This window comes from Trypanosoma grayi, assembly GCF_000691245.1.
Source record: "Trypanosoma grayi strain ANR4 Tgr_2_V1, whole genome shotgun sequence".
In the NCBI taxonomy this organism is placed as follows: domain Eukaryota; phylum Euglenozoa; class Kinetoplastea; order Trypanosomatida; family Trypanosomatidae; genus Trypanosoma; species Trypanosoma grayi.
The window spans coordinates 35,680-61,601 of NW_008825621.1; the positions used below are offsets into that span (position 1 = coordinate 35,680).

Here is a 25,922-nt window from a genome sequence, read left to right on the forward strand (position 1 = left end):
TCTTACTCGCGCCTCCCACCCCCCCTTTCACCCGCCGCCAGGATGGATGCGTGCAGGCACAGCAAGTGCAACGAAAAACAATGAAAAAAAAAGGGCAGCAAGAACAAAAACTTCTCACGCCTCATCAGCGGAGATAAGATAGCGCGACTCCCACCAATCGTCTTCCTCCTCCAAGGCGAGAGCCCCACCTGTTTTCCCTCTGTTGCCCTGACGCTGCTCCATAGGTCCACGATAGTCGAGCGTGAGTTCCTCGCCCACGTCAATGTCGCGAAATGCACGAACCACAACAGCGCGCCTCCGCAAGGCCACACACGCAACGCACGTGTAGTCCCACGCGCTGTGATTCAAGAAGTCCACAATGGGCGCAAGCACCGACGTCAGACTTTCAGGCACATTTTCCTCAACGTGAATTGCCGTCACACGCAACAAGCGTGCGCGTATGACATAAATTGCCGCGAGGAGAGCAGCGTCCAGCTCCGATGGGTGTGCGTCGTAGAAACGGTACTCCTCCTGTGGTGCGTGCGATAACACACAGTCCCGCAGGTTCCACGCAACCTGCTCGATGGCGGAGTGCAGATTCGCCTCATCCTCGAGTGCTGACATGTACGGCCCCTCCAAGCCATATGAGAGAAACCTTTCCAGTGGTAAGGACTGAAGGTACAAATCCGCAGGACGAAACCTCGACGGCCCCAACAGAGGTCTGCCGATCCCCTTGCTGTCTTTCAGCATGACAACCTCCAGCCAGAAGTACCGAAGCGCCACTGATACCGCCAACGCAGCTTCTACAGGCGTGAGGTTCAACGTGAGAACCTTGTCGTCTTCTGTCGTGACGGAAGCGCTAAGCGCGACGCATTCCTCTTCCGCGTCAGGCGAGAGACGCCGCAGCCATTGCTGCGCCTCTGGAAATAGCGCTGCCCGGTTCCAACGCCGCATCCGTCGCGGGTCGCGCGAGGCGTGGGGGAAGTAGCAGTACGAAAGCGGCACTGATAACAGCAGGTCGCCACGACAGAATCGCCGCTTCGCCACAATGCCACGGATGCCGTCATGGGGGCGGCGCACTTGTGCGATGGGGGCCGTCCATGCTCGAAGTGCACGTGCCAACGTCATGTCTAACAACACACCGCCCAGCAGCAACTTTTTTTTGTTTTTCACTCTCCGTGTGTGAACGAAGTCTGCGGTGCGCAAACAAAACACACAGAGAGACAATGATCACACTTTGCGTGTGCGAGAGAGAGAGAGAGAGAGACGAAAGGAAGTTGGACGGGTTCAACAGTAATGCTACAGAGCATGAGCTTAATCACATGGGAGACGGAGAAAAATAATAATCATCTGTAGCTCTGGCAGAGACAAGCTCCGTGACGATCTTGCGGATACCGGTAACAGAACTCAGTTGACAGAATGGGACAACAGGCCTGTAATTGCAAGTTCCGCTGGTCACACGAGGCCAACAGAGGACTGGGAGCTCACAAGACTCGCCTCATGCATGACTCAAAGCGCTCACTCCATCCACCCAAGCACTCGACTTCACTATTGTTTTACACGGAGTGAAAATACAAAAGAGAGTCAGCGAGAGAGAGAGAGAGAGAGACAAAATAAAAGGAAGTTAATATTAATATGGCAAAAAAAAACACGAATTAGTCAACAGCAAGTGGACACAACTCTACCTATTGTTGCAGCTTTGATGTATACCAAGGGGTCTCAACCTTCCGACACGCACCGCCGTCTTGCAAACACACAGGCAACAAGTCATATATGTATGGGTATGGCTCTCTATATGATCCTCACTTCTTGCGCTTCCCGAATATTTTTGAGATAAACGATATAGGCCCCTTCCGCTTTTTGCCCTTTCCAGCGTGAGCATCCTCCGCTACCTTTGATTGGGCTCCCGCCACACGGGACTTTGCCGCTGCTTCCCTCTCATCTTCACAGCCTATATGCAAGCTGCTAGTGGCGCTCGACGCTGTGGCCTGTTTGGCATGTGCTTGCTCCATTGGAGGGCGCTCCTGGAGTTGGTGTTGCTGCGGAGAACGGCCCAAAAAACTGGGCGGAGATCCATAGCTAACCGAGCCTCCACCGAGGGGGGAGGAACCGCAGGAAGAGGAGGAAGATGAGGATGAGGAGGAACACCAGGATGCCGGCTCAAGACTCCGCACAGAGCCCAAGTTGGCATCCTTCCTGTTAGGTGTTTGGCTCGCGTCGGATATTGCCCGTCTTGCAGCTTCATCCGATATGTTCCTTGCGAGTGAGGGCCGGCTCGCGGACGCAAGTTCGCCGACTCGAAGGGCGTTGCTGCCCGTGAGGCTACCGAAATCCACGTAAGCCGGGCTCTTCAGCTGGACATCACTCCATTCCTGCGAATGTGCTCCCACATTTATACCAACTGGCATACTCGTGGAATCCGCTGCATCAGCAATCAGTTTCTTTTTCTCCACAGTGGTTGCGATACAACTGTAGTTTCCTGGCGATTCCGAACGCTCCGGCTCGAGCGCGGCAAGCAGCTGTGATTGTGTTGAGTCCTTTTGTGCGAGAGACAACAGCAGAGGGTGCTGTGACGGTGCAGGGGAGTTCAGGCAGTGCGCCGAGCTCACCGCATGAAGAGCAGATGCCTTCTCGTCTTGGCGTTCAGGCAGTGCCGCTTCCCTTCGCTGGGGAGATGTGTTGGACACTTCCTGTACTGGCGCACCGCAGCGACCAGAGTAAAAAACAAGTGAGTTGGCCGACACAGCAGCAGGACCGTCATCAGGGTGACAAGACTTACTCTCGGCAGAAGTTATTGTGGTATTCAATAAAGGTGACGCCTCCACTTGCTCGTTCGCAGAGATACTGGCCTGTTTCTCACGCCCACCACGTTTAACTTCCTCCTTGTGACGCAGTGCCTCCCCCATGTGGGCCAGGCGGGACTTCGTGAACTGCAACTCGTCCTGTAACGCATTGATTAGCTGTTGTTGTTGTTGTTGCTGTTGCTGCTGCCGTTCCGATGACGCAAGAACACCGTCAGGCTGGATAGGGGCGGGTGAAGCTGACAGATGGTGGGCCGGCAGTGCCACGACATTAATGGGAGAGAAAAACGACGACTGCGCCTCTTCCCGCCGCTTTTCGCACTCCGCTGCTACGGCCCCACGAAGAAACGCTACATCTGATCTCAAAGACGTAAGCTCCTCGATGAGTGCGTCTCTTGGCGGGTCAACGGCCCCTATTACCTGTTTTCGAATTGCCACTGAAGCCGCAGCCATGGTGGCATAACGCTGCCCTCTGTGATGACGCTTCAGCACATGTGACTGTAACGATGATGATGATGGATAACAGTTACCGCAGAGGGAGCAAGTGAAGGAATGCCCAGACCTCCCAACCTGAGAGAGCGATCCCGCTGGAGCTGCTGTTGGCCCTCTCCGACTTCCCTCCCCGTAGCGCTGCTTCATTAGCGCAACCACCTCCCGTAGCTCGATGAGTTCCTCAAAGGCCTCATCCCGTTCCTCTTGCATCTCCTCCAACCTGCGCTGCGTCTTCGCCGCCTCCGCCTCTAGTTTCTTCTGCTGGTGCGCGAGATACTGGATGGTGCACTGCATCGTGCAGCACACCCGCTCCGTCATCGCACGGGATTTCTCGGAGAAAAACCATTCCTCTGGCAGGTGCAGCGGGTGCCATCCAATCTGACGGATGGTCGCCTCCTTGACAGCATCGTTCGCGGCGCCGCCGGCATTGTAAAGAACCGGGGCATCGACAACGGCAAGGAATGAAATGTCGCACGGAGGATGCCGTAACCGGAACTCAAATGCCATTCCGGTCGAGGCCGGCACGATGCGTTCCACCCTTCTTCCGGTATGGCCTCACGTAAATCACACACACACACACACACACACGGAGAGAGCAGAAAAAATGGATGGAGAAAAAAATGGGAGTATGCGGGAGTGGGGAGCGAGGAAGCGGCAGAAAGCAATCAAGCAAAGAAAATCAAGAACAAAAACTGCACGCCACAGTGGCAACTTCTGCACAACGAATCCAGCAGAAAAAACAACAACAGCATATAGCCCAATTGCAACAAGGACTACGCCCACGCTGAGCCACGCCTTCCCCCTCCCTTCTCCCTAAGGCCTTTTAGCATACGCCAATCAAGAGACACAACTGGTGTTGCTTATTGCTAATATCCAAGCAAAAAGAAATCACGCATTTGATTCTCTATTTCTTCCTCCGCCAGTCCACACCTGAAAAACCTACACAAAAGAAAACTAATCTACATTTCACATAGGCGGAAGACCCACAGGGGGCTATCAACTTTTTTGTCAGTGCTCAGTGCTGTAATACTGATTCAAAAATTCTCGAAGCATATCCTTCACGATACTTCGGTCATGTACTCGCTGCTGTGAACCGTAGAGAGTTGCCCCGGCATCTCTATTCGCAGGGTTCTTGCCTTCTTTTTCCGCTTCTTCAAACCTTGCCATCATCTCTTCGCAGACGGTCTTCACATCATCAATGAACCGTTCCGCCACACCCCTCGGAGTTTGCAGCAGCGTAACAGAGAACTGAAGGCCAGAGGGAAACTGCAGACGGTTAAGCATCCACCCACGCTCGCTTAAGCGTTCACCAAGAACAAAGGTGTCGATAGGAGAAGTACAAAAAGCAAAGACAGAGGCGGTTGGATCACCAAGGATGCGTATATACGACAACTGACTGAGTGCAGTCGTCATTTTGATCCGAGTTTCCACAATTCTACGGCAGTTCTCGACGTAGCCTTCTTCGCCCATGCGGAGCATAGCGGCCCACGCACCGGCAATGACGTTGCCAGGCTTGGATCCACTCAGAGCAGGGGAACAGTAGATACCACCAGGCCACTCTGCAACGCAAAAAAACTGGTGGGAACGCAGCTCTTTTGTCCGATACAGAACTGTGGAGGTGCCCTTGGGTGCGTAACCGTACTTGTGCGTGTCACAGCTGATGGACGTGACGCCCGGCAGTCGGAAGTCCACAACAGGGACGGGGAATCCGGCCTTCTCCATGAAGGGGACGATGAAACCGCCGAGGCAGCAGTCCACGTGGAGACCAATATTGCGGCGGTACGCAACCTCCGATAGTTCCACGATATCATCAATAACACCATGAGGAAATGTTGGCGCAGATCCAACAATAGCAACGGTATCGTAGCGGATGTATTTCTCGACTTCCTTCGCGTTTAGCCGCATTGTCACGGGATCCACTGATACCTTGATCAAATCAATACCAAAATACTCTGCGCCCTTGTCGAAGGCGGGGTGAGCAGTAATGCCAAGGACAATTGAGGGACGCTGAATACCTCGCGTGGCACGTCCCCAACTGCGGTACGCTTTCAGTGCCATCACGATGCTCTCCGTGCCGCCCGACGTCACAGTTCCACAGGCATCTGGAAGCAGGTGACCATTAAACATATGCACCACCATTGACACCACCTCAGCTTCCATCTTGCGGGTTGCACCAAAAACGTCTGTGTGAAGCGGATTGCTCCACTGGAATATTTCCATGACACGATTGATAAACTGTGTGTGCGAGGCACCCCCGTGGTACACCGCCCCACTGAGGCCACCCTTCTCATAAGGCTGGTCGAGGTCTTTGTGAATTGTTTCCATGAGACGGAGGACTTCTTCATCCGACATACTTCTATTAGGCAATATTTTCGCCTTGAACTCACCGTCTTTTGATGGCATTTTAATCGATTCGCCTGCCTTTTTCACCTCACGGTTTATGATAGGTGCAGCAACGGCACGGACAATGCTCCACTTGAAAAGTTTAAAACGTTGTACGAGTTGCCCATCCTGAAGAATGCTGAGCAGCACCTTCGCCGCCAGAATAGCCCCAATAGAGATGTAGACAACCTCAGAAGGGCGCTTTCCTTGGAGCCGTTGATCCAGGAATCGAGAAAGCGTCATGGCTAGAGATTCTTAAAGTAAGGCCCAATAAAAGAAGCAAAAAATAAGGAAATACAATTCGGTGGAGCCTGACAAACACAGAGCCACGCGTACATTCCCATGTATGCACACACGCGTAAGAGCACCATACGATACAAGTTCACGTTCAGCGCGTCATGCCAGTCCTGTTCCCGCAGCAGTTGAGAGCGGGTTACTTCATTGATTTCATGCGCGTAGAGAGATACACACAAGACTCACCGGCACAACAGCTAATGGCCCCGTACAACAACAACAAAACAAAAGGTCTCGGAAACTGTCACCAAGGCAACAGTAATGTGTGGCACACGTACTCACAATTCTTTTTTCCCTTCTCCACTACCCTTCTTTTCCTCTTCCTTTCCCCCTTCCTCGTTCCACAATCAGGGGCCAAATGATGAGGGAAGGCCCAAAGTGGTTCTCTCGTGTTTGTATACAATTCATGCGATAAGCAGCCCCTGCGCCCCCTCACCAGAAACAAAAAAACAAAAACAAAAAAAAAGCCGGTTCATGACTCTTCCGCCACGCCAAATGCAAAATGAGTAACACAGCCAGTACACAAACTCAAACTTCTTTTCTACCCCCTCGATACAAAAAAGTTGGCTACCCGAAACATCAGAACAGGACTGTCAACGCTTCGCCGGGGTAAAAAATAAAACACGCGGCGATGCGGGGGTGCAAATTGGTGACAACGACAATTCGATCGCCTCCATTCACACTGACACGCAACAACTCCTTCTGTACGTCGTATGTGAAACTTATCACATCGCCGTTGCGACACACTGGAAGCCGTTGAATGAGCTGGGTCGGGCGACCAATCTGCCCATCGACGGTGCCACTTCTTGTGGGTCTCCAGTAGAATCCCTCTGGAATCGCCGGCAAGTCGGTTTTTTCTACAACACCCACGAAGGACTCTGAAATATCCTCTAGTCGTATGCGCCACGTGACGAAGCCACCATCCTCTGGGAAGAACCGCACGACGGTCTCCATGACCTCTTTGCTACGGACACCGATCTGTGTCTTGCCATTTCCACCACGTGCGACGCAGCGCAACAGCACACCATCTTCCTTCACGATGGCCTCCACGTCGTCATCTACAGGGAAGGTAAGGCGTAGCGGCGCCTCTGGCTGCGAAACGGAGGGGCGCCGGTTACCGTTCTTCGCTTCGCTTGGCTGGCGTGTTGACAGGCCGGTGGGGGGCAGTTCATTGAGCAGCATCGGCGGCGCCGCACCGTTCTTCGGCGGCTCCGCGCTGTGCAGGGTCTGCATGTCTAACGCAAGCTCAAGACCCGTGATGACCATGTCGCCGAGGTCGGAGAGTTTAAATCCGCTCCCCATCACAGCGGGTACCTCGGTCTTGAGGTGGCTGTACATGACGGAGCGGCTTTCAAGCACGTCATAGTCCGTGCCACCGTGCTGCACGCGTTGAAAACGTAGCATGGCCTCGTTTAAAGAATTGAGTTTCACCAAGTATAGCTTACGCGAAGATGTGAGCGAGGCATCACCAGACTCACGCAGGGTCGCAAGCTTCCTGCGCACCTCTACCTCACGCTGCATCAGTTGCTGCTTAAAGTAATTGAAACGCTCCGTAATAATGTTTTCAATGTCATCATAGGAATTGAAGTACTGCGTTGTCACACGATTGAGTTCACTGGCTTGGCTCTCAAGACGTGCCTTTGTTTGCGTAATCACAGCCACATCCCTCGACATTCGCTGCCGAATTTCAGCTGCTGCTTGTGAGATGCCAATATTCTCATGGCTCTTGTGGGGCCCCACCTGCAGGCAGTACGCGCAGCACATCTCTTCACACTGAACACAGTAAAACTCTGCACGGTATTCCTCATGACCGCGGATGTTGCACCTCTTCTGTATTCCACGCAGCGTCTGCGGGTCCCCGATCTTCCCCGTCATGTGTCCACGCTTCGCAGCGCTCTTGTGTACGGCCGCGTTGCAATCCGTGCAGTAGACAGACATGCACTCGTTACACTGCATCACCGCAGGAATATCCTCACACCATTGACACATCAGCTTTCCATCGGCGCCGTCCGCCATCATCTTCACGTGGTTGGCACGGACTGCGTCGGCGTAGTTCTGCAAGTTTCGTACCGTGACCCCGGCGTGCAGAACGTTGCAGAGAGGACACACGAAGCCGTTACTGTTCTGCGATTCCATCTTGGCCCGCACGCAGTCCGTACAGTAACTGTGCTGACATTCAAATGTGGAAGGCTTGCTGAGAACATTAAAACATAACCCACACGTGATGCCGGGCGGCTCTTCGATTTTTGTGACTGGGCCGCCTGTCATTCTAACCCAACTTTCCCACAAGCACTCTCCGCACAAACTAACAGCACAGCAACAGCAACGAAAAAGAGAGAGGAACTCATACCTCTTTTTTCAACTCCCCAAATATATGATGTTATGCTACAACACAGCACAACGGCAAGAGTAAGGCAGATATTGAATAGAGACAACCGCAGTTACCCAAGACACACAAACAGAGAAATACTGCCGACACGAGGCCAAATGTGAGAAAGATAAGTACCATCCGCCAGCCTACACGAGAGATAAATATGTAAACGCACAGAAGAATGGGTGATAGAGCCTTCTTGCCAGGAAGCCTCCCTCCATCGCAGTCGCACCCCCACCTCATTCCCTCACGCCACTGTTCTTGTCTATAGGACCTGCTGTTGCACCACACACACACACGCACACACGCACGCACACACACACACACACACGCACACACACACACACACATATATATATATCGGGGCGTCGTCTCCCAGAATCTATCAACGGATTTTTGTCTTTCTTTTTGTTCTTAATCATATTTCTTCTCACTCCTGCATGTTTTCATGGGTGCCATGTGTGTGACGTAGGAAAATATAAATAAAACAAGATTGAAGCGCATTGCATCTACACTCTTTACAACTTAGTTCACCTTTCAGGAGGTACACGAACTAAAGATCCACGCGACACCCTCCTCAAGACCCGCACCAGACTTAGCGCTGCATCCCTGAATATGCCACTTGCGATCACGGAACTCCTGCAGGTGAAGGGACTCCGCGACAACCTGCGCATCCTTCGCCGTTGCGAGGTCCTGCTTGTTCGCAAATACCAACACTGGCACGTTGGGGACGCCATTCAGCACATCGACAAAGGCTGCATGTGACTCTTCGAGGCGGCGGTGGTCGGAGGAGTCTACAACGTACATAATGCAGTCCGTGTTGTTGTAGTAGTCCTGCCAGTACTCGCGCAGCGCCCGCTGCCCGCCGAGGTCGCACAACTTTGCCCGTTTCCCATTGCGCGAGAGCGTCTTGATGTTGAAGCCTTGCGTCGGCCCATCCGGTGCGGCCGGCGCGCACCGCTCCACCGGCTCATCGGCCTCACCCAGCGTGTTGAGCAGTGTCGTCTTGCCGGCGTTGTCGAGGCCCACTATCAGCACACGCGGTTCGTTGTCGCGCTTTACTCGGTTCCGGAGGCTCTTCAGCATTCCCAGAGAAGGACGTCTGCGTGTGTTCTCTCGCGGTATTACGACAACCACCAAAGAATGCAGAGAGAATGGAAATAGGAAAGAGAGAAGCCAATAATACTTATATATATATATAAGGGTAACAGTATGCTGAAGTAGCATGGTAGGAGCAGACCACTCAACATCATTTAAAAAAGTAATAACAGTTCCCTGCGGCAACGATTTGTGTTTCGCGTGGAGAGCCATCGGCGCCATCAAGCCGGTGTACAGGACATCTGAGAAAGGGAGATGAGAAAAACAAAAGCCAACAAAACAAAACAAAGGCAAAGAATACCTCACTTGTGTGACGAAATGACCGACCACTCACGACGATTGGCGGCACGCCGCGCATATGCCACTGCTCAAACACAACTGCAGCAGCTGAATGTTCATGAGTACTTGGTCACGTGAGCCGACAGTGTCGGTGAGCCACTGCGCCAACTCCACCGAGCGGCTCGTGAGGTCCGCGACCTCGCGTTCGAGCGCCGCGAGCTGCCGGGCGTGTTGCGCCTGCAGCTCTGCCAACTCACGCTGCTGGAGCCCCAGCTGCTCTCCCAGCTGGATTGCCGCAACGCCATCGCCCGTCGGCGTTGACTGCCCGGGATCGGCTGCAACACCTGCAGCGCGCAACGCGTGCGCCTCCAACGCTGCCGTGATGGCGCGCTCGCGTTGCTCCTTCTCCCCGCACAGACGCGCCGCTTCGCTGTCGAGATGCGCAATGCGCTGCTGAAGCGGGGCTGCCGCATCATCATTCCCCCATGCCTGGTGCACCTCATCCAACTCCTGCGCGTGACCGCGCCATGCCGCGACAAGGGCCTCCGCTTTGCTTGCCTGCGCCCGCACGTGCTCGATGAGCAGCGCCTCCTCCACTTCACTGTGGCGCACCGTGTCCGTGCCGGACATGAGCTGCAGCTGCACCTGTCGCTGCTCCTCCAGCAGGTGGTCCAGCTCCTTCTTGAGCTCGGCCTCGCGCGCCTCGTTCAACGCGCTCTGCTGCTCGAGTTGCTGCTGTTCTTCTGTTGCAAAGGCGAGTCTCGTCTCTGCCTCTTTGCGCTTCATCATCACCACACGACGGCGCGTCTCCACCCCATTAAGGTGGTCCATCAGCGATGCAACAGACGACTCCATTTGCAAGCTTCACGGGCCCTCGTCTTTCTGTTCTTTCGTTGGGTGTCCCCTTCAACCACTACCAGTTCTTCTCTCGGAGTCTCTTAGAAACGCAAGAAGAAATGAAAATACGAGCTGTCACGTGGCGCACTCCATCCCCTCCCACAACGACAACAAAAACAACAACAACGACGACAAAAAAAAGTGGCGCACTCTCTGGACGCGTTTCTCCTTCTTGCCACGCGCTTCGTTACGTGTTTTTTTTTTGGTTGCACGTGCCTTTGTTACTCTCTGTACATGCCAACCCTTCTGCAGATGCAGACAGAGGCAGATTACATCATTGGATGTAGCACCGATTTCTCACCCTCCATCCTTCTCAACTGTGATCCAAGCCCCTCGGGCTTCCAGACTCTCCCGCGGCATCGAAGTCGTCCTGAATTGTTTCATCCAGCAGTTCGCATTCGCGAGACATCCAGTGACCAATAAACCTTCCATTCAGTTCTTTCACAAGGTGCCTCGCCATCGCAGGGCTCACCTCGCCGTCTTCCATTGCTGTTGCTGCTTCTTCGTTTTCCTTTGCTTCTTCTTCACCCTCCGAACGCTCGGGTGGAGGTAGGCGCAGCATGTAGCCGACAAACATGTCGTACGAAGCCCAGAGAGACTCATCGCACTGCTCAATGATGCGGGGAAGGAGGCCCTGACAGATGCGGCGCGCCTCCTGCAAGGTGTTGTCCGGGTGCTCCACCGACACCATAACGTCAAAGCGACAGCCAAGCATCACACCACGCACTGTGAGGAAGATGAGCTGTCGCTCCAACATACACTCCTCCACTAGAACTTCCTCTACATCAAGCGAGAAGGGAATTCCTTTAGCCATGAGCGTAACGATCAATGGGGTCTCTTGCAGCATTTCCGTAAGACAGTCCATAATGATTTGCGCCGACATCGTCACCTGCGCGTACACACCAGACGGAAAATGCGAGTCCTCCTCAATACAGAGGTCGTACAATACACCGGTGGAGACGCACATCACTCCTGCATGGGAAATTTCCACTTTCATCGGGTACGGTCGTGGTGCGAGAAGGCAACTGTATCCGTCAATCCGCAAAACCGGGGAGGCGCCCACGGGCGTTGTGATACTCATCACAATGCCCTCTTCACCAGACTTTCCTTGCAAGCAAACACCACCAAGGTGAACGCTCTTAAACGTGGCGGATATGCCGGTCCCCTTCGCCGAGACACTGATGGAGGCATCTCCCCAAACACCTGCGATCTGAACGGCACCTCGACCAAAAAATTCCACCATGGGGAAATTCGTTTGCAGCTCTGCGGAGATAAATATAGGGACAGTCTGGAGCCACCCCATACCTTCTTTTCGTGGAGGGGCGTCGACAAGATGGTCCCCGAGTTGGACGAGCTTTGCCAACTGCAGCCCCACAACATGTACAGACATAGATTCATAGCTACGAAGCAGAGTAGCACAATTAAAGCGGCATGTGTAGTTGCCATTTGAAGGTGTCGTTAAGACGCCTTCCAATGTAAAGGAGGGCTCCACAAAGGATTGCGGAAGCTCCCCAGCCACAAGGGAAAAATAAATTCTAACGTCGGTAACGAAGTCATTTGAGGAACGGTACCTTGTAGGGAAACGGGCGCTGGGCGAAAACCCACAAATTGCGATTACGTCCTCATCATTGCTGATACTACCTGAAAGACTTAGTTGCATGGGCGGTTCCGCAGATGACTCCTCGACAAATACAGTATCGTGCGTGACAAATGATATTTTGTGTGGATTTTCAAACTGGCGTTGCGTCACTGTCGTCGCGGCGGCGTATTTTTCTTCGCCGTCCTCCATCTTCAATTGAACTTCAAATTCGATGCTGCCAATACATAGACCTTGTACGGCAAGGTTAATGCCATCCCCAGGCAAGGTGAAGCGAACAGTGGCGGTATCGCTATTCATACTTGGCGCCGAAAACACAACCTCTGTTTCATACTTCGCAAGGAATTCCTTTGAATACAGCAATTGAAGCCGATCGAAAACAGGACACGGGCAGGTTGCCAGTGCTATATATTGTATAAAGTTCACCCCTGGCTGCAGATTAAACGGGTATTTGGCGGGGAACGGGTTCATGCCTGGGATGGTCAAGTTGTATTTGGATGTGAAGGCCATCGGATTAAGGACGAAAACAATCACCACCGGACGCTCTGTAAACCCAGCGTGGTACAGAAGTGGAAGACCGGGAAAGTGCTCCGCTGAAATCCAGTTACTCTGATTAATATTCACCGTGACGAGAACCGAGGCAAGATGCGGGCTCAGTGGCGTCATGGAAGGATCTTTCAAGAGGTCTGTATTCCATTGTAGTTGCAATGATAGACTCCACAAGATACAAAGGGAAGCGCGAACATTGTGGAATCCATAGAAGCTTTCCACCAGTGTGCCACTCTGCTCAAACTTCGGGTAAAACCACGAGAGATCGTCCTTTCCCCGTGCATAGTCGCGACCAAACAACATAGGATGAGCTATCAAACTGTTAAGCTCATCCACATTGCATTCATATCGTTTGGCTGCCCTGTAGAGCTGGTACATCAGATCATTGCTCAGAGGTCTACCAATAGAGATGAATTTATCCTCCGGTGGATTCTGATCCTTTGTAGCCTCTTTTGACGTCTTGGCAACAAAGCCTACGTATTCCGCTTTGAAACTGATGATTTTCTGCGCCACACGACCGATTCTTTCAATATCGCCTGGTTCACGAAGACCACTAGCGACACTTTTTGCCTGATCATAACCTTTTCGGCACATCTGACAAAATTCCTTTTCATCATTGAAAGCCGCGCTTTGCCACGCTTCGTACATAGGGTTGCTGAGCATACATGATGCTTGTGGCGCCAGCACAGCTGTCACACCTCTTTCCACAAACCAAGATACCTCCCGCAACTCAAGATAGTCTTTCTTGGGGATCCCTTTGAAACGGATTTGCCAGTACGAGGCGGCCATGCTCACTTGCCATGATAGAGAGTTGCCAAGCTGAGAGAAGGGACGCTCCGCAATCGGCAAGTAGTCAATTCCATTTCCACTTGTCTCCACTACAATGATCATGTCCTCTTTTACTTCCTCAACTTTTACTTCTTCCACCTCCGGGACGTTTACCTTTTGACGCACCGCCGTCTTTCTGTTTGATGAGCTAGTTTTGGAGGATGCATCTAGCTGCGGTGGGGGTGGTGGAGGTGGCGGTGTTGGTGGGGGAGAGTTGGGGTTTGTAGCTGTGCGACCTTCCAGGGACACCTGGTGAAAGCGTGGCATTACGCCATTGTCAAAGAACCATGTAACAGTAGCGAGTGTTACAAAATCAGCGGAGCGCAACACCACGGTCTCTGACTTGTTCTCCATGAGACGTTTAGCAGCCTGCACCTCGACAAATCCGTTTGTGGTGACCTGCGCATTTGAATTCTCGACAAAGTTCGACTTCACAATCGTCTTGCCGGTGAATGCGTACCATCGAACAAATGCATCACGACCCAGAGGCGGCGATACCGCCACAATAGAACCCCCGTTGGCTTCAGAATCAAGGGAAGAAATACCCAGAGCTGCGGGACTCAGACGCCAGTTGGAGGACCCCCCTTGTGGTGGCCAACCCTGACGCACCATCTTGGAGTTCATTATGTCGTTGTTCTCTATTTTCGCTAGCTCCTCCCATGTGGAACCATCAGGTGAAAGTCGCTCCACTGCATAGATGGAGCTAGGCGGCAGAAACGCCTGCACAGCAACTATTTCTTTGAGTTCCCCAGAAAGGTTCAATTCACAACTGGGTGGCTTCGGTGCGGCATTAGCTGACTCCACGGCATGATAAAGCGATGGTTTTGAGGCTTCAAAGCAAATATCCCGAAGCATGAGGGACGAGGGTCCTGTATGCTGAACAATACGCAAGCGCAAATAGCGGTAGTATTCAACCCCCTCCCAGACAGCTTGGCCGGAGCCGCCACGCAGCAGCAGTGACGCATCGATAGCCCGCCAGTCCACGGCGTTGGAACTGAACTCAACGGCAAACTTGGTAGAAGTGACCTGTTGCCCATGGCTTACCATGCGTACGCCAACAACATGAGTTATATTCTGCTTGTTATCTAACACGATTGCACTTCCCACTTGTGCCGAGAACATCATAGGCGAAAATTTGCATCCCTCTGACGTCTTTTCCCACATCATAGAGGGGTCCCACCCCTCACCAAGAGGTGTTGAGTTTTCCAAGAGGAGTGAGGGCCCAGTGTACTCAAAGAGGCGAAAGTTTTCATACAATGTGCTTGATTCCCACGACTGCAGTTCAATGCGCCAGTACTGACGAGGTCCACGAGGCCTCCATGAGGTTTTGAAATAACGAAACCGACTACGCCATATGCCACAGTTTTCCCACTGCTCCCCATCATCACTGCACCACACTCTCCATGTAGCGTTGACTCGGTCCCCTGTGCATTGACATGCAAACGCCATGATGTTGGGCGGATTCACGTCACCGTAATCCAAAGTGACGTGATTTGTCTGTGGAATACCCGTATTTGCGGCATCTACAGAATTTTCAAAAGCCACTGTTGCCTTCTCCTGGAAGAGGGCCGAGACAGGTCCATTTAGAGTACCAGACAAAGCAACTCTCTGGGGTGATACTCTGTACGGGGCTGAAGGCAGTGTAAGTAACAAAAGATTCGTGTAAAGCACCATCTGCTCTTCTTCGCCGCCATATTTCTTGGACGCGTCTGCTGTCAGACGCCAGAGCCGATGAGACTGATGATCCACACTTGCCAAGCCCCACATTGTACGACTGCGTCCAGATGACTGCCGGTGACGACCGACAACACTCCATTCTAATCCATCGTCGCTGTATTCTAGGAGCCACTCATCACCACAAGGCTCCGAACTACGCATGATCATACCACTCAAAAGTGGTTGCTCTTCTTTAAAATCAAGCTGAATAACGCAATCATACCGCCTCATTCCCCATAACAAGTACAATGTGGCGGGGCTGAACAGGTCAAATTGGCGCACAGGCACTGGTTTCACACAGTCTGAAATTACACCGTCTACCACTGTATGGGTGGCTACACAGTTTTCTGAGAAGACGTAAAACCGATTGGGCGCAAAAGGAAAAGACACCACGCAAAGAAGGGATTTGCCTTCAAACTCTTCGTGGTAGAGGTGTGGGCAATCTCTAAGAAGCATTGGCCCATTCAATATTTCTGATGTGTTGATGCTCCAGTGCACCACCTGGTGGCTTCGTATCACGAAAACCTCACCTGGGCGGTCCCATATTTGCACTACATCCTCAAACTCGTCTATACTCCAGGGCATTCCTTTAAAGAACGACACCGAGTTACCCCCAGCGCTGTTTTCTTCCGTGCCCAGCTGTAGGTTCCAGAGGATAATATTCCCACCGTGAATGAGCGCCACTGTGTTCGGGTTACGCAGGTTAGGGTAGAAAACTGCGTCAAAACCAGTTGAAAAGGGGTGAGGCAGGTTCGCAAATGCAGGATGGTCGGCAAGTGCAACGGCGCGCTGAGACACAACCATGTTCCGCTCGCAGTCTAGCTCCACAAAGCTGGACCCGCAGAACATCAGACAGAATGCTCCATCCGGCAACAGAGGCAAAATACAGTGCTTCTTAAACCAGCCACTCCGCGGAGGCGACGAGAACACAGCTCCAGGCTCAAGGGAGTTCAGCAGATCTTTCGGTGCACAGAAAACGTTGGGCGCCGTAATTTGTACCGCAGCCGACGCGTGTGGGACGAGGATAGTAGTAGGATCCAGCAGCTCAGTGCCGAGAGCACGTGCCACTTCATACCAAAGGAGTCGTACCACGCCGGTACCAACGGGAACACGGGTCAAGAAACGTACCCGCCAAAATCGCGCAACATGTACTTCACCCCAGCACACGGCAGTTACATACGGTGTGGCGATGAAGCGCGTGTGCTGAATGTAGGTGACGCCGTCGTCGCTGCTCTCAACCACAGCTTCTATCGGTGCGAGACAGAGAATACGGGGGTCAATGCATGTTGTATCCAATACCACTATGACCACACCAAAAGAAACCGGGCAGCCGACACCGTAATCCACCTCAACTATCTGTGAAGAGCTACCAAGTATGCTCTCCGGTGTTTGAGCAAACACAACTTCATCACGCAGAAGTGGCATGAATGTCTCGGCAGCACCACACCGCGTGAGAGACAAGAGAGCGTCCACGTTCTCGCATTGCTGGGTGAATGTGCTGTTGATGGAAATAACATCAGAACTGCTTTGGTGCGTACCACTCACGACAATGCAGCACCGGTTGCACTCTGCGCTCAGTGCGTTCTTGCAGACATTTTGAAGGGCGGCGGTTGTCATCTGTCGCAGAGCTAGTGGGAGCCGGGCGAGAGGGGACGTGGGGAGCGTCTGGAGCTGTTCTGCTTTTGTTTTTTCAGCCGACGGTGCGAAATCACAAACGAGAGCCAAATGCCCGTCGCGACCGATCAGCATGACTGCCTGTTTCATGCTCTTCATCGTCCCATTTTTGATTTCTTGGTCTTCGTCATCAGTCGCATTCATATTGTTTTCTTCCCTCAGCATCAGCAAGGTTGCCATCGGCCCGCACGGAAAAAGCTTTGCCAGAGAGGTGGCGAAGGTCGGCACATCCCCCTCAAGTGACTCCGGTGCGCCAATACGCCTCACGTTGCTGATAGGCCGCTGCTGCTCCATGTCAAAGACAACGTAGTTGAGCTGCGAGAAGAATAAAACACAGGAAGTGCTTGGAACTGGCACTGCAGCATCAATTCGACGACAAAATTCTTCCGGTAGTGCCTCAAACTGCCTATGGAATTTGAGTTTAAATGGTCCACCTGTGCAGGTCTGCATGTAGGTGTCCCATTCAATCCACTGCCCACCACAGAAAAAGTATGCCACCCGTGGATTTACCGGTGAGTTCAGCGCACAGTCGAAACCAGTGGGAAATGGATAACCGAGCGCGTTCGCGCTCTCATGCATGGAATGGAGTGGCATCGTGATGGTTTGGTTGGCAAGATTAAAGCAGCATACATGGTCCTTTATGAAAAACATTGTATACTCCGTCAATGAACCGTCCGCATTGCACAGGCGGACCGCATGCCACGGCTGACCTACCAAAGAAGGAGGTACAGTATCGCTCCCCAATGCCATTGCTCGTGCGGTGAGTGTCGTTGTGACGCTTGTCCGCAGCAAGGGTATGCCGATCAAGGTACCTGTGCTCTGACTGCGACGCCGAACTGTCTTGAGGAGATCATTTTCGTCCCGCACAGAGGACCATCGCTGTTCCAACTTTGTTCGAAACGTGTCGCGTGTTTCTTTGCCCGTTCCCTTATCCGCGATCTTCCTGACAGGACGCCGCGACAAGGCCTTTTTGTTCATCACCCCTTTAGGGCGTTGCGGCAGGTTTATTACCTGCGTCTTCCCTACCCCAAGAGACTTCCACTGTAGCCGTGCTTGACTCCGCTCCAGGTCCGATGGCGCCACAACCTCCGCGGCCCTCTGCAGCAGCGCCTTGTACGGCGGCAGCTGTGCGAGGCTTTCGGCGAGGCCGGAAATCCACTCTGCCGCCCTCGGTCCCAACACTTCATTCACATAGAAGAGCCGCATCGAACGCGAGGTGTCACTGAAACACATCCGCAACAACGTCTCCAAGAGCTCCAACTGGGCATCGGTGATGTGACGATCACAGCTGCGGTAGAGAAAGAAGAGCGACGGTGGAACATGATTGAACGCATCACATACAATCTTGGTACCGTCGAGACGGTGTCGCGTCCTCCAGTTAAGCGCCTCTCTGCAGTAGTAATGCAGCTCCTGCAACAAGGCTGTTTTCTCGGCCAACTCGACTGTAGTCTTTGGCAGGATTTGAGCGGCGTATAGCTTCGCCTTGCTTCCTTTACATTCGGCGTATATACCACTATCAAGAAACATATACGCGCTACCCGACACGTGCAAGTTGAAGATGCCACGCGGAATGTAAAAGAAGCCATGATTTCCAACACGTGAGCCGAAGTTACCTTGACATATGACATAAAAGCTGTTGTCAATGTTCGCTTGTCCGACGATCTTGAACGTTGTGAGAAAAGGGCGATTCAGTGATGCTTCGTTCGGTACCACACCACCAGGTAGCACAATCCAGTCGAGACAGAATTTCATCACGACTAACACCGCCCGACGTTGTTTGCGAAATGCCCACAAGGCTGCCCGTGTGTTGTCAAAAATGCTATTGTGCGGCCCATCAACAACATAAAAACCATTTCTTCGCCGTGAGAAGGCGACACGCACGATATCTTTTACATCCGCAAAATCGCCCCACTCCTCCCACGACACGTACGCTTTGCGCGGTGGTCTCTCCTTCCGCCGATCAAACGGTCCCATACTGGCAGGCAAACAGCCGAACACCTGCACCGCGTCACAGGCGTGGCGAAGTTCCATGCCCACCGTCTCAGGCTGCAGCTTGGCGAGATGCCTGCCCGTGGCGAAGATCATGTACGGGTCGATAGTCACACCATCAATATCCGACATCGCACTCGCCACAGTCAACGCACAACAGGTGTCTTCCTCCTCGAGTTCATCAACATGCGCCATGGAGAAGTTTAGGACGGAGAAATCCTCGTCTGGCAACTCCATAAGTGAGAGTCCAAGCGAAGTTACGTGCGGAGCACCGCATACAGTACGGGACTGTAGGACACCTCCATAGCCGTACATACCAAACCGGACAAGGTGTACCACACACTTCTTGTTGCAGACATGCATTTCAGCGTACACGATCATCAGTTTCGCCAGACGAAGCAGTGCTGACGGGCGCAGCGAACATCCGCCCTCAATATCCTCGCATATCTGCCTCATTGCCAAGTGCGCTCCATCTGGAAGACAAACTGCATGTGTGCCACATATTGTGCACTCCTCCAAGACGCCATCACATCCTATGCTGCTGTCGTCGTCGCTGCTGCTATTGTCGCTGCCGCTGTCACTTGGTCCACTCGCCTTATGCCCACCCATTCTGCCGCTTACTACCTGGCCCTGCTGCTCTGGTGGCCGTCCCGCCAGTTTCTTGAGCGTGTTAACGATGCAGCGGCGTAGGATGGGATTCTTAGGCCACGCCCCTTTGGTACCGCAGAACCACTCGCACACCACTGCACGCATCGACATAAGGATGTCGTTTGTGAGTTGAATCCGACATTCGCTGGAGCAGAGAAACAGCACGCCATCATTGGCTTCACAGCACGCCAATAAACAGCTGAAAAAAACTTCCAGTGCCACCCCACCTGTGGCGACATCAACATGCTGAAATTCATCACCAAGTGACTGCAGCAGGCGACTTTCTACCTTCTGATCAGGTGAGTGAATGACAGATTTGCTGCACACCAGGCACCTAGAGGCCAATATCGTCATGTTAGCATTGGCGAAACACTGCCTCTGAATGTAGAGGTACTTTGGCGTTTCCTCATCTAACAAAATCTGCGTAACATGCGAGTTCTGCACCACGAGGGCGAGTAGTTTGCGCGCACTGGCTACTGTCAAGGAGATACCGCGCAAGTCGATCTTCCGAAGCGTTTCATGCGACGCAAAGGTTTTACAAATCAACGCAATGTCATCTGTCGTCACTTCGCAGCTTCGCATAGACAACTCCACAACAGGAAGCCGCTGAAGCGTTGATACGATGGGCACAATACCACGCCCACCCAAGTATCCATTGTCAAAGTCAAAGATGGTCGCCCCGGCAAGCAGCTGCTTTGAAAAGGTGTTGTTGGGGTTTATGGCGTGGCACTTGCACTCCTCGCGGTAAAACGCCTCCGCCTCCGCCACCGTCAGGCGTGGGCGTTCGGCGCTGTTGAATCCCGCAGGTTCACCTGCATGCGACCGCACAGCCTTGGCGTTGTCAGCGGAACTCACAACGCAGGCCATGTGACTGGTTGCCGCCCCCACTCCCCCTTGGAGAATCTCTTTTTGTGTGCTCTTTTCGCGTCCCGAAGGGTGGAACGCAGCGGCGACGTCGTGCGAGCACACAAAAACAACAACAACAGAACAGAAACAAGAGAAGGACAAGAAACAAATTAGATAAAATGTGGTAAACGACATCAGGAACAGAGAAAGGACACATATTGCCAGACTTGGCCTTTCCTAGAGCGCGCGCGCACACGCACACACACGCACAAAAAGATTTCTTTTATTTTGTCACGACAGCAAACTAGCACGGTATAGATGTATCGGCACGACTTTACTGAGCTGCCGATTCCCTTCCAGCAGGAGTATAACATTCACATCGAACGCGACACGCATGTTAGCTGTCTTGATGGAAGGGCATGTGTACCATCGCGGAAAAAACATGTAAATGGGAATCTCGAGGTTGCGCAGCACATCCCCGTCTGCGACTTGAATGCTCTGCACCTCCGTCGCTCCACGTGCGCTGGCGCCCGGCACCGCCGCCTGCTCTACCCGCAGCAGCTGCAGTTCGATAGAAACAATCTTTGCGCTGCACCGTCGCACCACAATCCATCCAGAGAGGGGAATATCGATATCATTATAGTACCGCTCCAGGGAGCCTTCGAGCAGGAAACTGGGAAGTGCGCGGCCACTGGCATGCAGCACCTCCATACTGTCCTCATTCAACTCAAACTGTACGCCAGTGTCATCCTTCAGCGCGTGGGGAGGCGGCTGGCCCTGCCCGGGCACGGACACCGGAAAGGAGAGCGGTTCACTTGTCACTTTCCCTACGATTCCACTCGCCGTCACTGTGATGGTGTAGCTGCAAGAGATGTAGACGCCGCTGTATGTCTCGATGAGCGACACACCCGGCGTTGACGTGTGAATCTCAAACGTGAATGGAAACTCAATTCGCCCAGCCGGGAGCAGCGCGCCGCGACTGTGGAGCGGAATGCGCAGGTTCATCAGTCCCACCGGCTCCACGTCACCGAGTGCGGCGAAACGCGCGGCGTCATCAGTGTTTGGGTGTTGAAGGACCAATGATCCCAAAACGCTCAACTCAATACTGACGAAGGCGGAGGCGGTTGTGTAGTTCACCACCACACAGCCAGTGACAGTCTCCCCAGCGACGTAGGCCCCACCGACCCGATCGAGACAGACAGTGACCGGACTGTCCGTCCACGCCCCCGCCATTCCTTCCTTTCTTCACACAGATTCAGGTCAGCACCGAGAGCGACACCACCACACCTCTCCCAACTATATCTTTCACTCTCTCTCTCCCCCCTTATTTCTCTCCGAGTTTCCTTTTGTTGTTCTCACCGCCTACATCAGGAAAGGGGGGAAAAAATAACAAGGGAGGTCTCATGCAACGCGGACCGCTTGCACCACCGCCTCATAGAGCCCATTGGACGCCGCCCGCAAGAGTCCCCCGTCTGAACGGGGCCATTTATAAGCAGGAGGAACATAACGACTAATTATGGTTTCGCAGCGTGGGCAAGTAAGTTGGTTGCATCCTCCCCCCATGCGAGTGAACGGCTCATCTGCAGAAGAGACGAAACCGCCCCACCACCCGTTGGAAGGGAACAAGGAATAATGTTGGAAAAAGTTAACAGGAACCAAGAACACCGCAATGGGGAACATATAATGAAGAAGAGGACAGAAAGGGAAAAAGACGCAAGTGGAGACTTATCTAACAAAAAAAAAAAGAAATCTAAGAAGAGCCAAGGAGAGATACTGAAAAGAAACAAAAGTAAGTAGGTACTCCCTCCCCTCCCTCTCAAACTCCTTCGACACTTCCTCTCACACTTGTGTTTCTTTCATCTTTCGCCTTTTCTCCACCCATTGCCCCCCTTTTTTGTTCCCATTCATCCAGCCAACCAACACCCTTCCCTTCCTCATCTTTTCCCACGCCCCCACAAACAAAATCACTACGCGCCGTGCTTGTTCCATCCATCCATCCATCCCCCGGCACGGATAAAAAGAAAACCCCAACTGCTTTACGATGTTTCCTCAGGCTTGGCATGGACATCGTCGCTCCCCGCCTCGCGGCTATCGGACTGGTTTGAGGTGCTTGACTGCGGGGAATCCGTCACGTTGCTGAACGGCCATGTGTGCATCGCAAGGTAGGAGGTCGCCGCATTCTCCAACACAGAGAGCACGACCGACACCAGCACTTCGCCGCCGCTCTCTGGAATAAGCAAAGAGAACGAAGAGAGGAATGCCCGCAGAAACACCTGCACCGGAATCATACCGAGCACACGCTTTGTGCGACAGTTCACGCTGCCAAGTAGGCGCCGACGGTACCAAAGCTTTGTGACCGTCAGTACCACCGACGGGAGCTGCCAGATGAAAAAGTCCAAGTTCCAGTCGGCGTCGGATGAGAAGGCGTACAGCGCGTACGCTGCGAAGTTACCTGGGGAAAAGCGGTCCAATACACGCAGCAGCTCCGACCACCCCGTCAGGGTGTAGTCGAGGATAAAGCGCGGCGCCGACACGGCAGCGAAGTAACGCACCGGGCATATGAGAACAGAGACGCCGATCTCCATGCCCAACGAGGCCACGTACGGCACGGACTGCCGTCCCCACCACGCGAGGGAGCCTTTTCGGCGGAGCACATACTCCGAAAACACACCGCGAGTGACACCGTACACGAACGAGTGCAGGCAAAGACGCACAACAGAGCCGTAGACCAGCCGAAGCGTCTCCACACGTGAGTTGATGGATGGTAAATGCTCCATCACATTTATGTCCTACAAATGCCTGCCAGGTGGGATCCAAGAAGGAAGGAGCAAAAACAAAAAAAAAACAAAGCAGGAAAAAACAAAGGCGAATGCATCCTTCCAATTACGAGGCGGCAGGGGAATGGAGCAAGCACGCACAGGAGATGTGCGAAGGGCACACACACACACACACAGAAAGAAAAACATCAACCCCATTAAATTGAGTCAATGACACAACCACACGCGCCGTTGAATTCACCAGCGCCGCCGCTTACCTTCACTGCCAGACGCCCCCATCAAGAGGCACTGAAGGGTGGAACTTTGGAACTCGGGAGCTTTACGATGGGTGAGACCAACAGGAAGGGCTTTGGAAGACTCCCAGCTGCCGGCGAGAGGAATGAAAAGAACTTTTTCCCGATCTCGAGCAGAACGATAAAGCCAGCAACATTAGCCTCCTCTACAGTTTCCAGGGAGTCGGACCACGAGACGGCAGCTAAACTCAGCGGCTTCACCTCTTCCCATGAAAGAACCTTCAGTGTCAGCGCATGCACGAACTGCACATCCTTCACAAAAGCCACGCCACGGTGCGGCGATAATGGGGTACGCATTGTTCCTCGGAAATAGCTCACCAACTGCTCTGTGCGTGACTCCCTGTGTTGCAACATCCCGCGCGGAAATATCCGTGGCTGTTTTGGGTACGTGAGGATGGTGATGCTATGGCCGATCACGGCCTTTCGCACTTCATCGGCAAGCTCGCCGTCGGACCCACAAAGGACCACGTGTGTGATGGAGAACACGGAGAGGAGCTCAAAGAGAATATCGCGCTCTACGCCTGTTGTCCATCCCATTGTATTCACTATCACACCACCAAGCGCGTACTTTTGCTTCGCCATGCAGACCGACGCAATGGCCTGCGAGGTAAAGGCGCACAAATCCAGATATCGCTTTCGCGAAGACGCCGAAACCGTCTCATCACCCAAGAAGAACGTCAGTGGCATCATGGTGTTGAGCCCGTCATCCACGGGAATGTAATTCTCCAGAAACGCCGTGGCAATGCTGCCAGGGCAGGCTATTCCCTGTTGACCCACATCAGCATCCACGAGAGCAACGCCGTACTGCTGCCCCGCAGTCGCCATATTTGCCAAGGCACGGCACAGGCTGCTTTTCCCAGTGTTTTGATCTCCGACGACGAGTACACGAGGCCCACACGGCCCATCTTCATTGGAATCACGCGACACACCGCTGATGCTCATCGCCGCATCAGTGCGGGCCAGGTCGAGCACTGCGTGCAGATCGTCGACGGCGGAGTCCAAAAGACCAACGGCTGCTCTGAAGTCCCCCTCTACGTGCACACGACACGCTAACGGGCAGGCCACAGGCAAGCCGCACTTGCAGAAGTTGTAGCGGACGTTCCTCTTGAGAGGTGCGCCAAACACCGTCGCCGCACCGTCGACAAGAACGACGGACCCCGCACCCGTGAAGTGAAGGTTGAGTTCGCCGCGCTCCAGCTCGTAGTGCGCGTGCCGAATATCCCGCGCCATTCTGTGCCCTTCGCGCCAAACCTCTTTCTGCGTGCCCGCGCCCCCTCAAAGCGAAACTAAAACAAAAAAAAACCATGGAAAAAAAACAAAGGAGCTAAAAAACAATTTCTAGTCTGTCTCTCTCTCTCTCTCTCACTCTCACACCCTTCTTGTTTGTGTGCGCTCGTGCGTGCATGTGCACCTTCATGGGGGCNCCTCAAAGCGAAACTAAAACAAAAAAAAACCATGGAAAAAAAACAAAGGAGCTAAAAAACAATTTCTAGTCTGTCTCTCTCTCTCTCTCACTCTCACACCCTTCTTGTTTGTGTGCGCTCGTGCGTGCATGTGCACCTTCATGGGGGCTGGCGCCCCATCAAAAAAAGGCTCTTTATTCCGTTCGGTTCCATGGCGGCTCGGCCACCGCTTTACACGGCCTCATGAAAGCAACTTCAGACTCCCTGTGATGGGATCAAGCACGCCAGACGGCACCGGCCCGATCGCTACCAAAGTGTGCTCGCCACTCTCCCCAACCACCGAAAAAGGCAGACCAGCCGCCTCCGATTCTGCAACAACGCGCTGAAGTGTTTCGCCGTCGGGGCACTTGAGCGCAATTTTGGCGCACCCGACGCGGTTCCACCACCAGTACCACTCCAGCCACTGCGTGTTATCGGCGCCGTATTGTATCTTGTGCACCACGTCAACTGCAGCGCCGGCAGTCAATGCAGCGATGTCATGCGCCGGCATCTTCTTTAGGTCCCGACGAATGACAAATACCATTTTGAGTCGAAGCTCCTCCATGCGCTCCAGCTCGCTGTCCTCATCCGAGTCATCGCACTCTTCGTCCTCTTCAGTACTCCACTCTTCCTCATCTTCACTTCCAGCACCATCTTCTTCTTCTTCACCGGCGTCTGATTGATGCTGCCGATGCTGTTGTTGTTGTCCCTCCAGCTCCTGCTCCTGCAGCGATGCGGTCTGGCGCTTTCTTTCCCTTAGCTCTTCCAGTGCCTGCACCGCTCGCTGTGCGCGGGAGGGACGCGATCTTTTCGCTGGAGTCGGCTTCATCCATCGCAGAAGCCACTCGGCCGTAACAGAAACCACGACGCCCAGGACAAACCCCAGCAAGTTTACCAGGAGGTTATGCACAGCATCGCCTGGTGCCTTTGTACCCCCGCCTGCCTGCATCTCTCACCCCGCACCAGGAAG

The 25,922-nt window shown here is 53.3% G+C and overlaps 11 protein-coding genes across 11 annotated transcripts; all 11 read right to left on the reverse strand.

Moving 5' to 3' along the window:
- Positions 1–114: 114 nt before the first annotated feature.
- Positions 115–1,107, reverse strand: DQ04_00021130 (hypothetical protein; the record flags this gene model as incomplete). Its single annotated transcript, XM_009307875.1, has 1 exon — positions 115–1,107. One exon carries the CDS (start codon positions 1,105–1,107, stop codon positions 115–117), a length of 993 nt encoding a protein of 330 aa, XP_009306150.1.
- A 674-nt stretch (positions 1,108–1,781) lies between these two features.
- Positions 1,782–3,779, reverse strand: DQ04_00021140 (zinc finger protein; the record flags this gene model as incomplete). The annotated part of the gene is made up of 1 exon (XM_009307876.1): positions 1,782–3,779. The coding sequence occupies one exon, from the start codon at positions 3,777–3,779 to the stop codon at positions 1,782–1,784; it is 1,998 nt and encodes a 665-aa protein (XP_009306151.1).
- Positions 3,780–4,280: 501 nt separating this feature from the next.
- On the reverse strand, positions 4,281–5,897 carry DQ04_00021150 (putative sphingosine 1-phosphate lyase; the record flags this gene model as incomplete). The annotated part of the gene is made up of 1 exon (XM_009307877.1): positions 4,281–5,897. The coding sequence occupies one exon, from the start codon at positions 5,895–5,897 to the stop codon at positions 4,281–4,283; it is 1,617 nt and encodes a 538-aa protein (XP_009306152.1).
- Positions 5,898–6,527: 630 nt separating this feature from the next.
- Positions 6,528–8,216, reverse strand: DQ04_00021160 (zinc finger protein; the record flags this gene model as incomplete). The annotated part of the gene is made up of 1 exon (XM_009307878.1): positions 6,528–8,216. The coding sequence occupies one exon, from the start codon at positions 8,214–8,216 to the stop codon at positions 6,528–6,530; it is 1,689 nt and encodes a 562-aa protein (XP_009306153.1).
- A 640-nt stretch (positions 8,217–8,856) lies between these two features.
- On the reverse strand, positions 8,857–9,405 carry DQ04_00021170 (putative ADP-ribosylation factor-like protein; the record flags this gene model as incomplete). Its single annotated transcript, XM_009307879.1, has 1 exon — positions 8,857–9,405. One exon carries the CDS (start codon positions 9,403–9,405, stop codon positions 8,857–8,859), a length of 549 nt encoding a protein of 182 aa, XP_009306154.1.
- A 342-nt stretch (positions 9,406–9,747) lies between these two features.
- Positions 9,748–10,551, reverse strand: DQ04_00021180 (hypothetical protein; the record flags this gene model as incomplete). The annotated part of the gene is made up of 1 exon (XM_009307880.1): positions 9,748–10,551. One exon carries the CDS (start codon positions 10,549–10,551, stop codon positions 9,748–9,750), a length of 804 nt encoding a protein of 267 aa, XP_009306155.1.
- A 355-nt stretch (positions 10,552–10,906) lies between these two features.
- Positions 10,907–20,461, reverse strand: DQ04_00021190 (hypothetical protein; the record flags this gene model as incomplete). Its single annotated transcript, XM_009307881.1, has 1 exon — positions 10,907–20,461. The coding sequence occupies one exon, from the start codon at positions 20,459–20,461 to the stop codon at positions 10,907–10,909; it is 9,555 nt and encodes a 3,184-aa protein (XP_009306156.1).
- Positions 20,462–20,731: 270 nt separating this feature from the next.
- On the reverse strand, positions 20,732–21,673 carry DQ04_00021200 (hypothetical protein; the record flags this gene model as incomplete). Its single annotated transcript, XM_009307882.1, has 1 exon — positions 20,732–21,673. The coding sequence occupies one exon, from the start codon at positions 21,671–21,673 to the stop codon at positions 20,732–20,734; it is 942 nt and encodes a 313-aa protein (XP_009306157.1).
- An 803-nt stretch (positions 21,674–22,476) lies between these two features.
- On the reverse strand, positions 22,477–23,217 carry DQ04_00021210 (hypothetical protein; the record flags this gene model as incomplete). Its single annotated transcript, XM_009307883.1, has 1 exon — positions 22,477–23,217. The coding sequence occupies one exon, from the start codon at positions 23,215–23,217 to the stop codon at positions 22,477–22,479; it is 741 nt and encodes a 246-aa protein (XP_009306158.1).
- A 278-nt stretch (positions 23,218–23,495) lies between these two features.
- Positions 23,496–24,740, reverse strand: DQ04_00021220 (pre-mRNA cleavage complex II Clp1 protein; the record flags this gene model as incomplete). The annotated part of the gene is made up of 1 exon (XM_009307884.1): positions 23,496–24,740. One exon carries the CDS (start codon positions 24,738–24,740, stop codon positions 23,496–23,498), a length of 1,245 nt encoding a protein of 414 aa, XP_009306159.1.
- A 414-nt stretch (positions 24,741–25,154) lies between these two features.
- On the reverse strand, positions 25,155–25,901 carry DQ04_00021230 (peptidyl-tRNA hydrolase, PTH2 family; the record flags this gene model as incomplete). Its single annotated transcript, XM_009307885.1, has 1 exon — positions 25,155–25,901. One exon carries the CDS (start codon positions 25,899–25,901, stop codon positions 25,155–25,157), a length of 747 nt encoding a protein of 248 aa, XP_009306160.1.
- Positions 25,902–25,922: the final 21 nt, after the last annotated feature.